General features: G+C 42.8%; 1 protein-coding gene across 1 annotated transcript in view; it reads right to left on the minus strand.

Moving 5' to 3' along the window:
• Window positions 1-1199: 1199 nt before the first annotated feature.
• UVRAG (UV radiation resistance associated) overlaps window positions 1200-17559 on the minus strand; it is a 142258-nt gene continuing 125898 nt past the window's right edge. Inside the window, exon 15 of the mRNA XM_019530474.1 lies at window positions 1200-3205. Coding sequence (XP_019386019.1) covers window positions 2527-3205 — 679 coding nt within the window. The 3' untranslated portion in view covers window positions 1200-2526. The remainder of the gene's footprint in view (window positions 3206-17559) is intronic.

Here is a 17559-nt window from a genome sequence, read left to right on the forward strand (position 1 = left end):
ACTCTCCCTCCACCCGAATTACTGAGATTGGTTCCCAGGAGCCTGCATCTCACCCCATGTGCTAAGATCGGTTCCAGGGGCCTGGGGGCACCCCTGCATGCTGGGATTGGGTGCCGGGGCAGTGCCTCTGCATGTCAGGATTCGTCCCCTGGGGCATGGATACACCCTCATATTAAGGTCGGTTCCTGGAGGTCTGGCATTGCCCTCACATGGCAGAATTGGTGCCTGGGAGGTTCAGCGCTACCCCCACACATTGGGATTGGTTCCTGGGGATCCAGCGCTGCCCCACGTATCAGGATTGGGTCCTGGAGGCCCAGCGCTGGCCCATCCAGCCCTCCACACCAGGACTAGGCCTTGGAGTCTGACTTAAAAAAAGTGTTCAGTAAGCTTCCTCCATGCAGAGTAGCAGAGCTATAACAGCTGTAACCCTAATGAAAATATGGACATTCATGCAGAACGGGGAACCGTCTTTCCTTCTCTTTCAGAAAGTGTTTCATTTCTAGCTGCAGATGCATCAGTTCCACAAAGCACTTGTACAGCTGCAAATTCACACACAAATCTGGGATGCTTTTGTGCTTAAAATTGGACTTGCGTGTATGCATGTTTTTGAACTGAGGACTTGGTTTCTTTCTCCAACGTGTCCTGTTGCAGTATAATAAAAATAGATGAGAAGCTGGATCCAATTATGCAGTTATAAACAACTTCAAGTGTTCATAGGTGAAAACATTACTAGAATTTCATTACAACTATTAGGATGTTATATGAAAATGGACGTACTAGACAGTCAAATGGTGCATACCATCTCTCTCATACCCATAGATGCATTTTTAGATTATATTGGTGATTCTTACCCAGCGATAAGCAAGATATAAGGAGATGAGCAGATATGCTAAGTAGATAAACAGGCTCAGACCTGTCCCTGCCTTAATGACCCCTCACCCCCAAGTGCCCAGTACCTTTTAAGCACTACAATCTGTAAATCAGTTGTTGAAATAAGATACCACTCAAATCACAAAAGTTACGGAGGGGGTGTCTCAAGTCTCAGGAGATGTGTCTTGGATCCAAAAAGGTGGAGAACCACAGGATTGTACACACCTAAAAGTAACATTTAGGCTAAACTTATGGTGATGTTAGAAAGGTATAAACTAGGCTACTGATCCAAAAGAAACCTCTGAGTGGGAAAGAAGAGTCAGGCATGGTGAAGTAAATTAAATTTTTATTCTGCTATATATATTTATATTTGCGAGCTCACAACCAAGCCCGAATTCTTAGGTATACAATATAGAAAGCAAGAGCAATGAAATCTGAACCCAAACAAATACCAGGAATCACAAGCAGATGGCAAATTCTGTTTTCCCATTAGTGCAGTTGAAATACGTGCCAGTGGTAAACTACCTATCTACAATCAAACTGCGTCTCTGGTAAGCTGTTGAAAACCGCTCCATTTAAAGTAGAGATGGTACAATTAGAAGAGGTTAGGTATTTTAGATGAGTGATATGAAGTGCCCCCTTTCTACAAAAGGTGGAGTTAATAAAGTAACCTAACTCCAATGTGCTGACTGCATTTTGAGTCCGGATTACTTAAGAACATGTCCATGAAACGCATCACAGCACATTGTCTGAAATTACATGTCATAAAACACACGACAGGTGGCACCTACTGACATAGTGCATTTGTTCCCCTTTGGCCTCTGGCCTAGGCACAGTATTTTAATCCCAGATTGGGAGATGGTTCATTCTAACTGGTTAAAGATGACATTTTAAGAACAATTAAGTGTTACTTTGCCCTTGAGGTCTGTCTAAAGACTGCAGCCATTGGTAGCAAACAGTGCGTGTGAAAGGAGCGGGGAGGGAAGGGAAGTTAAGTGGTGTGGTTATCATTTGTGGGGGAAAACACTGTGGTTAGTGTGTAGATGCGCGTTCTCTGGTACACCGGGTTTTGAAGAACTAGAAACCCATCAGTGCCATCTCAGAACTTCAAAAGTCTGCGAAGCACAGCCGAATAAGACAAGCTGCTCCCGAGTACAAAAATTCATGGTATTTCTGTAACACTGACTACATTGCTCAAGAAAAATTGTGTATGGGAGAAGGTAAAAAATAATGTCTGCTGGTCTTCCCATAAATGTATTTTTAAATTAAAGTTCTTTCCTCTCAAAAAGATAGAAAATAAAATATAACTCTAAATAATAATTAAAGCAGACGCATATTCATACAAGGGCCGGAGCGGCACTAGATGCTCTCTCAAGGAAAGTATTCAGAATGGATGCTGGTACCTGAAAAACAGATTATAAATACCAGACAAAGGAAGGACTGGAAGCAGAGTCAAAAATTTACCTGCACTGTGAATACACCATGATCCTGGGCTATTCGCTCTCAGTTATAAAGTCCATCTCCTAACACAACAGGAACAGCTTTAATCATTTTTGCCATAACAAATACAAATGATAAGTGCAATTTCATCATCTTCATTCCAGATCGCCGATTTCACCTTGCTAACGTCTGCTACCCCACGTTCATCAAGCTTGCTTATTTGTCCGAGCTTTTGCGCGGCCTGCGAAAGCTAGACATGTTTTCATTCAGTGCATAGATCCTTCGGGAGAACTCTTCAAACTCCCCCAAAACTTGTTCATCACATTCCACAGCCACGGCGTGGTCCACCGGGATGCAGTTAAAGGCTTCTAGCTGATCTCCTGTGCTGAACCCCGTGGCTTCCATCCCAATGATTTCCTCAGCTTGCTCCACCGTGCAGCAAAGCTCAGTGCCAAGGGGATGACGCAGCTCACATGGCTGTCCGCCGCTTGCAATGCCAGAGCAGTCACTAGGTAGAAATGTCCCGTTTATTGCACTCAGATGTCCCACAAAAGGCTCCTGCTGGTCCTGGACGTTGTTCAGATCCCCGTTTTCTCCATTTAAACTGTCACACAAACCCTCGGGTTTTTTGTTGGTTCCTTTCGATGAATCGATGGAGGTATCTAAGGATGAGGAGAGCGATCCTGGTTTTTTATTTGACTCTCCTGCAATGGTGACGGTCTGTGCTAACGCAGAGTGGTAACTAGGAGGGGGCGTTTTGTGCTGCAGTCTTTCACTCTCTGTGTTGGCCCGCTTCCGGTGTCCTTTGTCTGGGGAGGAGCCCATATCCAAACCCCCGAAGGTAGAACTATGTCTCTTTGGAACTGGAATTGCACTCGAAGTGTGATGCCGATCACTATAAAAAAAAAGATGAAATGAAAATTAATCAACAGGTGATCAAATAGCATAACAAGTTCTTGTCCGAGTGGCAAAGGGTCAAGTCCATGACAAATAATTGCCACTAGTCTTGGACAACCTACATCACCTGAGGAATCCTAAAAAGCAAGGCTGGTGCTCAAGTCCAACAGCCAAAAGGTACTGGCTCATTTGTTTAAGGCTGTGTAAACTGTAGACATTACCCCAAACAAAAACCCCTGGGAGAAAAACTGAGCTCAAGTGTAATGTCTTCGGAGAACTGCGACTGCTAAACAGGCAAACTACCACAAGACTATCAAGACGTGTGCTAATTAGTGCACCTCTGGAAAGAGGGACTGTACTTCATCAATTACTATTTCTAAGGCCCCTGACAGACATTAAAGTAATGGCACTGCCACACATGCATGGTAGGCGACATGACTGTGGGTTCCTACATCAGATCCCATTGCACCATACTGCCAGGGTAGGGGGAGCCTGATCCCAGGCTTCCCTGCACCAGCAAGTAACGAGCTTGCCTCCTAGGCAGGGAGTGCACCATACTTTCCTCCCACTGGGGGCTTCCAGTAGATGACTGGGGCTTAAGGTCCACTCCCCTGATTGGGAGCCCTGATCAGCTGCGCGGCCTCCCAGCCTCTGTAATGCATGGGAGTCTTGAAAGGCCACACATTCAAATCAAAGGCGTGAAAAGAACCAGCCACAAAGTTATTACACATATTATGTGTAATCATGTTGTGGTTTATTCCCCCATTTTAACACACCATTAACTGAACGAACTTGCGGCCAGGTCACTACTTAAAATGGGATTAACCAATGAACCACATCTTAAGTATAATGTCTGCCAGGGGCCTAAGAAAACCATTCATGACCACAACCCTTCCTCCTCACCCACCTCTATGGGATTACCATAAAATCCCTAGAGAAGAAACAAAAAAATGCTGGAGACATGGTAGCAAGATCCTTCAAGCACAAGTTCTCACGGAAGCAGGGATGAGACTTATTTCATGTGGGCAGCATATGAGCTAAACCTTAAGGCTGCAATTTGTATTGGATTATTTTTGCTAAATCCTTTCTTTCTCCACACCATTTGATGCCTGTTCTGTGGCTCCGCATGGGTTTTCCCTACAAAGATTTAACACGTACCATGTATAAGCACACAAGACCCCTTACTACTTCTGAACGCACTGTCTGTAAGTTCGCTTTCCTATCATGAAGCCTTGCGACAGGCAGCACAACTGACTGCAACTGGAAACGCTTTCAAGTGGAAACTCCCCAAAACATGGCTTATTGCAAGAGTACAGGATACCCCGCACAAGGATCGTTAACTACTGTAAAATTAACTTGTATTATTCATGTAAAGGCTCGTCTCTCCTACAGAAACACTCTGGTAGCCAGAGCTATTTAAATACTATTGTTGTTAGCAAAATGCCAGCATCATTTCCTTGCCTAGCAAAAACAGAAGTGAGTTGTGGTAAACCATGCTATGGATTAAACCAAGTCATCCTGACTGGCAGTCCATTTTTGTAACTTGTGAACTACTATTATTTTTTTTTTTGGTTTGTTTAATGAAAGGAGCACAGGCAAACCTGCCTTCACCTGTAACCCTAACAACAGCCAGATGCAGATCACCACCATAGTTTGGTAGATGCACACTGCCTAGGACACAACAATGTTGGCAACTCTGCTGACATGTCACCATGGATGGTAAATGTCAGTATATGGTACATGTCTGCTCATTAAAAAGCTTGTGGCTACACACCCACGTCCATGCAGCCAGGTCAAATACAGCCATTAGCAGCTTTCTAGGTGAATCTGTTTCCTAACATCCAATAGTTAGGTGTCTGGGGTACATGACTTGTGAGAAGAGGTTGAGGGAACTGGGCTTATTTAGACTGGAGAAGAGAAGACCTACTAGGGCTGCGCAAAATTTCACCTGGTGTTGAGTTTTGATTCGTTCTGAGCTCGAAACAGCGAATTCGAAATGAAACGAAAGACTTTGAAACAGCCTCGAAACAAAACGAGGGCAGTTGAAATGTTTCGAACACTTCAAGTTTCAAAGCTGGGCTTGCTTGCAGGGAAACAGAAACTAAGGAGAGAGAGGGGAAGGGGAAGGACTGCTCTCATTATTGACTGTGTAGCTGGCCAGTGACTATGATCCTTCCCTGAGGTCCCTTCCAATCCCAGTGCTCTGGGGGAGGGCTGAGATAACAGCATAAAAAGCATTGTTTGAACTAAGTGTTCTTTGTGCCTTGACACTTACAAGCTACACGACTTTTGCTCTGAACAGTTTGAGGTGCAGTTTCCCTAATGCCTTGAAACACGACAGGCTTTGTGACCTCAGCAGGGGCTACCCTCCCTGCTGCTCTCATTCAAATCAGGCACAAAATGATAAAGTTATAGGCATTTTCATGATTCCCCATTATAGCCTATGAACAAAACATCGAAACAGCAAAACAGTTTTGACAAAACAAAATGCAACGGTGCTTCGAAATGGACCGTCAAAATAAAACACCATCCCTTTGAAGTGGCGAAACGGAAGTCAAAATAAAACAGTTTTGACTTCCATTTGAAGGGAAGTTTAAAAGAGAATGGAGCTGGACTGTTCTCAGTGATGGCAGAAGACAAACAAGGAGCAACGGTCTCAAGTTGCAACAAGGGAAGTTGAGGTTAGCTATTAGGAACAAACTCTCACTAGGAGGGTAATAAAGCATTGGAACAGTTTACCCAGAGAGGTTGTGGAGTCTCCATCCTTGGAGGTTTTTAAGACTCAGATTGACAAAACTTTGGCTGGGATGATCTAGTTGGGGCTGGCCCTTCTTTGGGAAGGAGTTGGAATAGATGCAACCTCCTGAGCTGCCTTCCAATCCTAATAGTCTATGATTCTGTGTTTCCCCATTACCATTACCTTGTCCTCTGGGTCTCAAGGCTGTTTTAAGGCCTCCTTTAAAACAAGTTTTTTTTTACTAATGCTTTTTATTAAGGTTCTATCTTATAAATACCTTACAAGTGCTTAATAAAACGCTACAAACTTACTTTGTAGTAAGTTTATAAGGGCCACAAAAAGCAGTTTCATAGACTGACCTAAACTATTGATCTGCTGAGCTTTTAATACCTGGTTAATTGTTATAAAACATCTTAAATTATTAATGTTGTGAATGGAATTTAATACAAAAGACATGATTCCTTTTTGAAAGTGGTGTGACATATGCAGGAACCTTAATTGGGATATGCTACGGAGAGGTGGAGAACAAGCAGTGCATTTTAGTTACCCAGGTGTGCGGTAACTAGCTCCATTATATCCTTTCAGTCCTTTCACAATTTAGATTCAGTGTACAACCAAATACTCAATACTGAGTATCGGCACTGGATTCTGTTTTCATTGCATCTTAACAAGAGTCTCCTTTTTTTTTTCCATTTTCTCTGGGTTTGCTGAGCCTTCCTTGGGAAAAGATGAACTACATAAAGGGCGCATGAAATGTGAAACAGAAGAATAAAGAGACATCAACTGCTCTGATTTTAGCTTAAAGCACCCCTTATATTAAAAGCAAACTTTATATTAAGTTTAAAACTGTAAAATGCTTTTAATATAAAGCATTCTGCTCTGCATTAAGTTAAAAGATATTTTCCAGATAAGTTGCATTAACCTGAAGATTTGCTCTGGGCCCAGAGGATTTATGAACGCTGAATTCCAGCCCATATTTATGGCACTCTCTAGCAACTTGTCCAGAGCTGGAGGGAAGAGGCCTGTCACTGAAACTACTTAAGCAAAATAACTAACCTCTCATAAATGATTATAACTAACGTCTTTTAAATGGCTATTAAAAAGGGGACTGACATCCAATTCCGACCATTCCCTCTTTAATTACCAGACACTTGCAACTTAAAGAAACAGACTACTTTTCAATATAAAATGTCTGTTTGTGTTTCAACAAACGTGACAAATACTAAACTTCCCCGTTTCTAAATATAAAGGGTAATTATATGGTGGACAGTTATTGTCTTCCTATTTTAACAGGAGTGTCATACATCTAGTGAAAGGCTGTCTTCATTACAAGCTGCATACCTTGCCCAACAGATGTGATCAGAGTAGCCGGCCCACCTGCCCTAGTAGGCAGAGGGAACGGGACCTCTCATTGTTGACTGAATGGTGATGACAGGCAATTGCTCAGAGCAAAAGGGAAATCGGATCAACCCAACAGGCACATCTCTCTATGGGGAGGACAAAGGAGACAGTTTGGACCTTCTCCCCATTGCAGGACTGCATGCCTCCTGGTGCAGGAATTTGAGCACAGCTACATATGGGGCACACTGTCACCTGCTTGTGCCACTGACAGCTTAAAGACTGAGGCTTATTAAGAGTCAAAAGCCAAACAAAAAATGGTAGGAGTCAGTTTGCAGAAGGAATCCATCTACGCCAGAAAGATACAGCAACTGCGCATTCAGTTTAGCCGTTTAAACAGCATAATGGCAGGCACCACAATGATTTTTACGCAGCCCAAGAGCATGCTGTGTGACCTAGAAACGGTCCTTGGAGGTATATGCGCAGCTTATCTTGTTTCGAACAAGATCCAATAAAGGGATGAAACTTCACCAGGAGTTTGCGTTCTAAAATTACTTGTGGACTTCAAGTAACGATAGGCACAGTAACCGTACGTAAAATCAGAAGTGGAACACGGGCAGGCCAGGTCCTTTGGGCAGGTGTGATATCTTTCATTAGACCGACTAAGTAGTTGGAAGAAAGTTTTTTAGCAAGCTTTCGGATGCAATCACCCTTCTTCAAGCACAGGGAGTCTCTGCTGTTCACAAAAGTAGAACATGATAATTCTGCCAGTCTTACTAATAACCATGACAAATACTATCTTTTTAAGTTGTTGTTTTTTGGTTTTGTTTTTAATGTGCACAAGAGGGAATAATCATTCCTTACGTGCAGTCTGCCCTCATCATCTCACTCTCAAGAGCTAATCTTATTCCCATCCCCTCAAAAAGGTAGATTCCTCCCAGAATTGATTCCAACATTAATTTCCTTTGCAAAAATCAGAGATGAAATCATTCTCCTTGAGTTCTATAACAATGTCAGGAGTCAACAGTCAAATGTGAATCTCTTCCTGTTAACTGGGACCCCGGGAGAACGGTGCTGTCCAAAAGAGGCAGAAAAACCCTGCTTCAGACAGACAGAGAGAGCACGAGCTGGCCCAGCAGTGATGGAACGAAGCCAAGACACTCAAACAAAACGAGGCCTGTCTCTTGTGGAAGGAAAGCACTGCGAGGCATGGCATATACACTGCAGAAGATTTGTTCGTGTTAGGACACTGTGATGCCAGCTGCATAAACAGATGCCACATTAACCACATTAGAGGCATTTAGCAGCTAAAGAGTGAGAAATGAATTCATTAGCAAAGCCAGCAAGGTTTTGCTTTATTTATTTATTTGAAAAGAAAACCAGGGAATACAGTTATGACTAGACTATTTAGGCCAACGTGTTATTGAGCTCCAGGACTTTAAAAAGCATAGTTCACAGACACAGAGAAGGGACCCTGTTCTCTTCCAAAGTCAGCTATTCACACAAAGAGATCTTAATAGCCAAGCACAGCAGCAATATGAAATTAATTTCTAGTGGTTGCAAAATAGCTTCCCAATTCTTTTAAGTGCACACAGCCTGCTGCAGTTTCCAGCTCCATGGGGAAAGTCATCTCTGGCTACATTTTCTGAGTGGTAAACAGATGAACTAATGAAAAGAATTGGAGCATACTTTTACAGGGGCCAAAAGTCAAGCTAGACACGTCGCAGAGTACATAAAAATGACATGACCCCATCCCTAGATCTTACAAGTTAAGGCTTGGATACTTCAATCAGATCCAAGCAGGCCAGCTCTCGAGAACCCCTCCAATGAAGCCCTTTGGGATCCACTCCTAGGAGTCTAATTGCTGGGTCAGGTTTAGTTTCAGATACAACAAAGGAGTAACAAATCAGAGACGGAGAGGACAGAAGTTACAACAACAGAATCTCTTTTACTCAGCAAATGCCAGTGGACACACGGCTGAACAATTAACAAATGTAACTGGAATAACTCCTGCTTTTAAATGTTCAGTTTCTCTAAGCAGGAAATTGCAATCATTTCGCTGCAGGGCATTCCCGGCCCCAGCCCCTCTCCAGCAGGGAAGAAAGCAAGCTAAGCATACTGCGGTTTTATGAACAGGACCAAACAACGGCAAGGGATGACGAGGTCGAACAGTCATAAACTACTGTGAGACCATTTCAGGCCGGGCATAAGGAAGAATTTCTTTACTGTCTGAGCCCCCAAAGTCTGGAACAGCCTGCCATCGGAGGTGGTTCAAGCACCTACATTGAACACCTTCAAGAGCAAACTGGATGCTTATTTTGCTGGGATCCTATGACCCCAGCTGACTTCCTGCCCTTTGAGCACGGGGACTCGATGATCTTCCGAGGTTCCTTCCAGCCCCAATGTCTACGAAATCTATGAAATCTCTGAAAGAGGGCAGAAGGACCAACCTTAACCAATAGAGAGTGATAGGAAGAGGGGACACTCAGGCAGACAGCATAAGCTGCAGCTACACTCCCAAACTGAAAAGATTAAGCAGGGCTTTTCTCCACATACTTTTTATATAGTAGTTAAGGAAAAACAACAGGTACTGTACTTCTGCAATCTGTGAATGACCATGTCGTAGAAGAAATGCATCATTGGGAATAGCTAAATAAAGCAGCAAGGACAATTAATGAATTCTAAAAGTATTGGGGGAAAAAAACCCATATAACTCAACATTTGTATTCTAACTGCAGCAAATTTAGGACAAATTCATCCTTGATGACATTTCATGCAAGTGGAGATGCACCAAGGATTATTTGCTCAGGACTGAGCAACTCAGGGGGGTGAGCACACACTTTTCCTATTCTCAAGTTTCCCGTTTCACTGTGGCTTAGCATTTTCCTTTTACTTTACTTGCAAAATAAATACTTCCATGTTTGATCAAGTAAAGCCATCAACTGCACAGCAGCCTGCAATCGTAACCTAAAAGAGAAGGTACAGAAAACTGATTTTCTACAACCTTAAAAATAAAAGTGTTCTGCATCTAGAGAAGTATAAGTAGGTTACTGCCTACAGGAGAGTCACTAAAATATCACATATGGTAGTGAGTGAATTTGCAGTATATGCCTTCCCTAACTAGGTGTTGTCCAGCAAACAATAACTGATTAGCTTTTGGATTTTAGGTAAAGAGCAAGTTAGTTATTCAAGTGATTAAGTAGTGTAGTCCATTCATGAACTCAAGCTAATGTATTGTTGAATCAGTAATGTTCGTGGACAGAATTTTTTTCTATTTGAAAAAGGTGTGAAATTTAGCTGCCTAGCAGCTTTGGAGATTGAAGTCTATTTATATAATCCATCCTTTACCATTTATATAAATGGTAAAGGATGGATGGTGACAGCATAAAAGGAATTCCTACAATGTTGTGCTATTTTATAAACCCTAACCTGAACTACTGCTAAAGGTGAGTTGGTTTGGACTTCAACTGAAATTACTTGGCTCATCTTCAGATATTGCAAACAGATGTTGACACCTGTCTACACAAGTTGCCCAAAACCAGTGAAATGACTTGGTGAATTGCCATGTGACCATAATGACTTTCAATCATCAGCCTGGATCAGGTTGGACTCAGTGAGCTGAGGGGCAAAAAAGAACTGGTGCTGTGAAAAGGAACTTATAAATAAAAATGCAGAAGCAGACTCACATTTACAGGGCATTACAAATACAGCCTTACCTCCCTGGCAGAACCTGAATGTTTCAACTGTGTGCAAATCTCAAATGCCAAATTATAAGAAGCATTTACGCCTTACAAGCTACATGAAGTTACAGTACCAGCCGCTCAAACATAAAGCACACATCTGTGACAACCTTACTGTCTCCCTTGAAGTCTGTATAGAGTATTCTTCCTCAACTAATTGGTAGCAAAACCCTCTGGATACTCTTACAAGCAACTATTGTGCAAGAGACAGGAATTCAGCTATGGGGCAATACAAACACGAGAATTTGAAGATTTTCAAAAATCTGCTTCTCCACCATATTTCAAAGGTTCGTCTTTTTTTCCGCCCCCAGTCAAGAGATTTGAGTTGCAATCTATTCACAGCTATATGTAAAAATGTTCCTTCAATCAGATTCACTTGTGATTATTTAATCCGCCTGCAACAGGCTCTCAGAAACTGTAAAGTATTATGAAAGATGAAATACAATTCACAGTCGCAAATATGTGTCTTTCCCTCCTTACCAAATGTTTCCTCTGAGGAACATTACTAGATCACAGCTGGTCAAAATACTAAATCTTGATAGTCTGGCCAGGTGCCAAAATCCACAGCTACAGCGCTATGGTATGAGAATACTTTTAAAAAAAATAACTTAAACACCATTTGATCTTTTTTGTTGCAAACGATGACCTCATGGCAGTAAGAACGCTAAATGAAGGTGTTTAAGTTGGTTTACAGCCATTTGAAATGTTTGAAGCTCCAGCCACAGCTTGGAGCCAATATCATGTCAGCTGTGCTAAAAAGCAATAATAGTTTCTCACCTTCTTAAGGATTACTGCTTAAATAACGCACAATAAATGACAGGGATGCAAAAGGTGCCAAAAGGAGGCTGCCAATATGAGGTTAAGGTGAAATTACATCTTTGGCACCTAAGAAATCCTGACATAAGTTGTTTAAAAAGTTCATAAATTAAGCTACTAGAGTTTTCAAAACTGGGCAAACGCTACTTTTTATCTGTCTCTTGAACCCGGCAGTATAAAATGAAGAACAACTTTTAGGCACGTAATTTGATGACTAGATCACCGAGACCAAGTGATACCTTGTGGGAAAACTTGTACTAAGTGGTATAAAAGTGAGACTTCCCTAAACACCAACTAAAAAATGAATCTAAAGGAGCTTTTTGTGCTAATCAGAGGTGTTCAATGCATCACGTTGTCTATTCGTTTACTACACAGCATGAATCTAAACTGCATTCTTCATTAGCTGCTGGTGCTGCTTTGATGGCATCTCACCTACTTTTCTAGGGATGCTGCACAATTCGACTAAACAGAAATTGTACAGAAGAGTGAAACTCATAAGGGAAGGCTTAGATTTGATTTCAAGTCCGCAGTGCTTCAAAAGAGCCTGATCTGTGAAAGAGAAACAGCTCCATCAATGAAGAGATGAATATAAACAACTGTTCTCTCTCAAGATTATACAGTCTAAGTTTCAGTAATCCTCAGAAGCCAAAGCAAGAAAATACCCTAGAGAATGAAATGCTAAGAATAATATGGCTGTACAGGGCCCTCCACATCAGCAAAAACTGCTCTTGAAAAGAAGCTGCTTTTCTGGAAGCCCCTTAAACTCTAAGACAAAGAAAATGTGGAAACAGAAAGACTTATTTTCAAAGGAAAAAGAAGAAACTTGGAGAACCACAATGTGGATAGGTTAATCAACAGTTTTGCCTCATTGTCTTTCACCTTAAAAAAAACCCCAGTCTTCCTCCAGCCTTATGAGAAATGCAAGTCTTGAAATGCTGTAAGCCTCACAGAAAATGAGGGTTGAAGGGACGTGAGGAGGTCACATCTAGTCCAACCCCCTGCTCAAAGCAGGACCAGCCCCAACTGCATCATCCCAGCCAAGATTTGTCTACCCGGGTCTTAAAAACCTCCAAGGATGGAGACTCCACCACCACTCTGGGTAACCTGTCCCAGTGCTTTACTCCATCACTGTCATAACAGTGTGTAGACACTGCCGACTCTAGCTTGATGTTGCCTACAGACAGAAAATAAATACATAACGTATTTTATGCATCACGTATAAAAAAAAATAATGTTTTTCAGAAGAAATATGTAAACACAACAAAATACAGATGCCAGGAGAGAAGCCACTGGGGAACCTGAGAGTTTGGAAGCTTGCAAATTCAAAGCAGCAAATCATTTTTGTCGAGATGAGAAAACATGTGCATTAATCATTTGCACTCCCCTGGAGAAACCAAAGCAACACAAATCTCACCAGGCAGAGAGATGCAGAAGTAACACCATGGGGAAATTAAAGCCTGACCCACAGATACTGAAACGTGCTGCAGACTTACAACGGGGTTAAGGGCAGTCTTAGGGCTACAAGCCGAACAAAGGAATTTGTGAAACGTCATGCTAAAAAGAAGAAAAAAAAATGCCTCTCAAACAGATACACTCAACGGGTGGTTGCCAAACTAATCCAGACAGGAATTTAGGGGAAAGGATCTTTTGCAGAAAGTTAGATCGTTTTAAAGAGGTGACAGGTATTCTCAAATGTAAGCTGATGCCTATCTTGAGAAAAAGTGAAGCTGAATGAAGCATTTAATCTCCCCTAACACTTCCAGGGCGTCCAGGTGCTGCAATGGGATTAGTAGCAGAAGACAGCTGCACCTCTGCAAGGCTGGTTTCTCTTATAAGACTATCACAACAGTGACTAAAAGAAAGAATACGACGGCCCCTAGCGGACAACGGGGCATGCACATTATTCCAACTGCCCACAGGGGTTCGGGGCAGAGACAGGGTAGGAATACATGTAAGTAGATATACTGGATCTTGATACATAGAAGAATTTTAAGCTAGTTGGTATAAAGCCACCCTATCACTCTGCTAAGGTGGTTTCTATAAAACGGTGCCTAATTATTTTAGGCTGCAAAGAAGTGTGGAAGACTGATGCAAACAGAATACGTGTGGCACAGGTGCAGTATTCATGAAGTAAGGTGGTACCGGACCCCAGTGCAATTCATGAAACAGATTTGTCAGAGCATTCTGACCAGAAGATGAATGGTTTTATTTAAGTGCCAAGTGCATATTTTTTTGCAATTTCTTAGTCGGTCTAATGAAAGGTATCATCTCTGAACCAAGAGTTTTGCATTTCTTTTAATCTATTAACATAGTCTCTCCGTTATCATTACCGACACAATCAAAACTGGAGGCTTGGCCAATTAAAATGCAAAGACAATTCACAGGGATCTAAGCAGTACCCCTGTCGGTCTGAGCACAAAAGGCAGGTGAAGTGTTTGGGTAGAGGTGATATCTTTTATTATTAAATTGGCCTAATAAAAGAGATTGCCTCTACCCAAAGACTTTGCAAGACAATTCACAGGTTTCCAAGAGCGTCTTAACAGAATAGTCTTCCTAAAAGGCCAAGTTAGTCTCAAGAAACCAGGCTGTGCACCAGAACAACTAGACCAATTCAGGTCCTTTCTTCCATGTACCCTAGACAGGCCCCAGTGGTGCATTAGGCATGCTTTTAATATAAAACATTTTGCCGTGCATAAAGTTAAGATATTTTAAAGATAAGGTGTATATCTTGGAGACTCCTGGTCCAATGGGTTTCTGCATGGGTGCATTAGAGATTTGCACTGATGGAGTTTACCTCCCCACCCCACCTCTCCCCCACAGTCCAGACAATTCCCAGGACTTTTAACCTACAAGGAAGAACTCCCAATAGGAATCCTGACATTAGAGTTAGTTATTGGCAGCAAGCAAAGAGAATTACTCGTTCACAAATGGAATACTTGAATAGATACGTTTGCTTAAGTAAACCAGATCTATAATAAAAAGTCATGGTTTCCTCTTTGAATTCATAACCGGTCCCTGTACCCTAATTTAATAGAAAAAGGCTAGCAAAAGCATTAAAACAAGAGCTAAAGGATGGCACACTGCCAATCTTTCAATGTTCATTTATTCATTCATTCAATAGCATCTTCTGAAGACACTGTAAGACCTTTTCTTTAAGCAAGATTTAGTTTACTCTGTTACACTGCATTTTATTTTTTAAAGATTTTTTATCCGTCATTATAACTGATCTTGATTTTTATTTCCAGTTATTCTGAGTCCCTCGCAGAGGGCACAAATCTAATACATTCATGTTATTCAGTTATGCCCTGAATTGTGCTCACTCAACTGAAAGCATGAAGTGGCTGCTGAAAACAATGTTGTTTAAAGAGGAATTGTAGAATCAACATGAATTAAGTCAACACGAGTCAAGTCTAGGGCAGAGGAGATCTAGAATAGCAGTAGCCACATTGAAGTGCCCTGTATGCCTTGTGGCGCAGCCAGACCGGAAAGGGCTGTGACAAGCACAAACTGCTGCTTGTGTCAGGGTTTAAGCCTAAAAAAGGCAGGAGCAACCAATTCGGCTACAGCCCTCCCCAGTCTGACCCCTAACACTCCTCCCAGAAACAAGGTGTGAGGTGCAGGTTGAACCATGCCACGTGCCTCTGTTTCCAGAGGGAGTGGGGGAGATGGGGACAATGACCAAGAAGGACTGGGGCAGAAGTAGCAATTCCTGCCTGCTTATCTAGATACTCATGGAGCTGGTCCACTTTGCTGCAGCGGTGATGCCAGTATCACCCCAGTTGAGAACCACTGGGTGCTTGTACACGTGATGAAAAACCGGTTGTTGTTGCGGTTTAATTGAGTCGCGCTGTATATGTGGGGGTTTTATTACAATTTAAATGAGTTTCCTACATTGCAAACTAAACCACATCCGCAGGTAGCTTAGTTTGCAACATAGCTGTTTTTAATGTTGCAGCCTCTGACAGCTCCCCCACCACTTGGGAGAGGTGGGGTAAGGCAGAAGCAGTGAAGGGCCTGATCCCTCCCCACCACCTCCTGGTGCCTGTCCACATTTCCTGCAGCCGGGGGGGGGGCCGAGGTGCCAACAGGCCAAGCAGCCCCTGAGCTGCAGAAGGCCCCAGTCCTTCCTACCGCAGCAGCGGCACCCTCTGGGGCCACCCAGGAGGGCTGCTAGTGGGAGGGTGCTCCCCAGCTTGGGCTCAAGAACCAGTTGGATCAGGCTGGGTGTTACCTGTAAGCCAGGGCAACACCTGCCTGCTAGCCACCAGCCGAGGGGGGCACCGCCACCGCCATGGAGGAAAGGACCTGGCCCCATAGCACAAGGGCTGCTTGGCCCACTGGCAGCTCGTCCCCCCCCAGCTATGGGAGAGGCAGGCAGGCTCCGTAGGGGGTGGGGGCAGGATTGGGCCCCTCACCGTAACAGCGATGGAAGCTCCTCAGTTAAAACGGTGGGTTTTTCATCATCACAATTTAAAACTCACTGTTTCAATTTAGGAAACTAAACCCCTGTCACATGTAAAGTGGCCACTGGGAGGGGGAGGGGGAGGGGAAGGGGAACCAGTAGTCTAAAACAGAAAACAAAAGACTCAATGACAATTACTGGGAAGACAAATTAAAAGAACAACTGGACCAGACATAAGCAAACGCACACTTCCAAATTAGAAAGCAATAAAAAGCAACCTGGAAGTACCTTGGCAGACACCTTTGCTATGGGCGACGCAGTCAGGAGGAGACCACTCACCCCGTTTATTCTGACAATCTTCACACAGTCCTGGTGGTGTGCGTGTTTGCTTAGGCGTACAGAACCACATATTAGCCACACACATGGTATATTTGCAGTCAAGTGTATATGCACACAATTGCAAATGTCTGACTTGGAAAATCTGGTCCATTATCTCCCCCTTGAGTAAGGCTCCCCGAAAAGGCCCATTTCCATTTATATTATTAGGAAGTACTAGGAAGGATTGTTTAGAATCATTAGCCCTAAAAAGAGAGAACAACTATGCATTGCAACCTCAGAGGCGAGAATGAAATGAGGCATAGACACTCTTTGGGGGAATACGATACTCCCAGAGAACTATGCCTCATATTGATACATGCTTTGAAATATCAGTAAGCCAAAAATGTGTTTCGTCTTGCTAATGACCGTATATCACTCCGAGAAATAACCATCTCTGTAAAGACAAAATCCCTAAAGGATAATGAAGGATTCCATCATTGGCACTTCAAAGCAAAGGGCGAATAAAGCAAAAAAGGAATATCTAGAATTGTGTGTCTGGTTGTAGAAAATTATTCCTGTTTAATCCATCTTAAAGAAAACTTACCCCCATCTGTGCTGAAACACAACTGAAAATTTGACTCCCTTTACAATACTATTAGGTAGATATAAGCCTTTCAGAAATCTGGTCAGAGCCCCATTCTCTTTCTGCCAGGGCTCTAACATGCTCTCCAAAGGGTATTCAAAACAGGTTAGTCTTTAAGGGTAAATCACAGAAACAGAAAATAAGGGTTGGATGGGACCTCAGGAGGTCATCTACTCCAACCCCCTGCTCAAAGCAGGACCAGCCCCAACTAGATTAACACAGGGAAAGCTTAATCTAGCCGGGTCTTAAAAACCCCCAAGGATGGAGATTCCACAATCTCTCTGGGTGACCTGTTCCAGTGTTTTATAGTTTCATAGTTTCTGGGGTCGGAAGGGACCTGAGCAGATCATCTAGTCCG

Source organism: Crocodylus porosus, unplaced genomic scaffold (assembly GCF_001723895.1).
Source record: "Crocodylus porosus isolate Cpor-Errol unplaced genomic scaffold, CroPor_comp1, whole genome shotgun sequence".
Classification (NCBI taxonomy): domain Eukaryota; kingdom Metazoa; phylum Chordata; order Crocodylia; family Crocodylidae; genus Crocodylus; species Crocodylus porosus.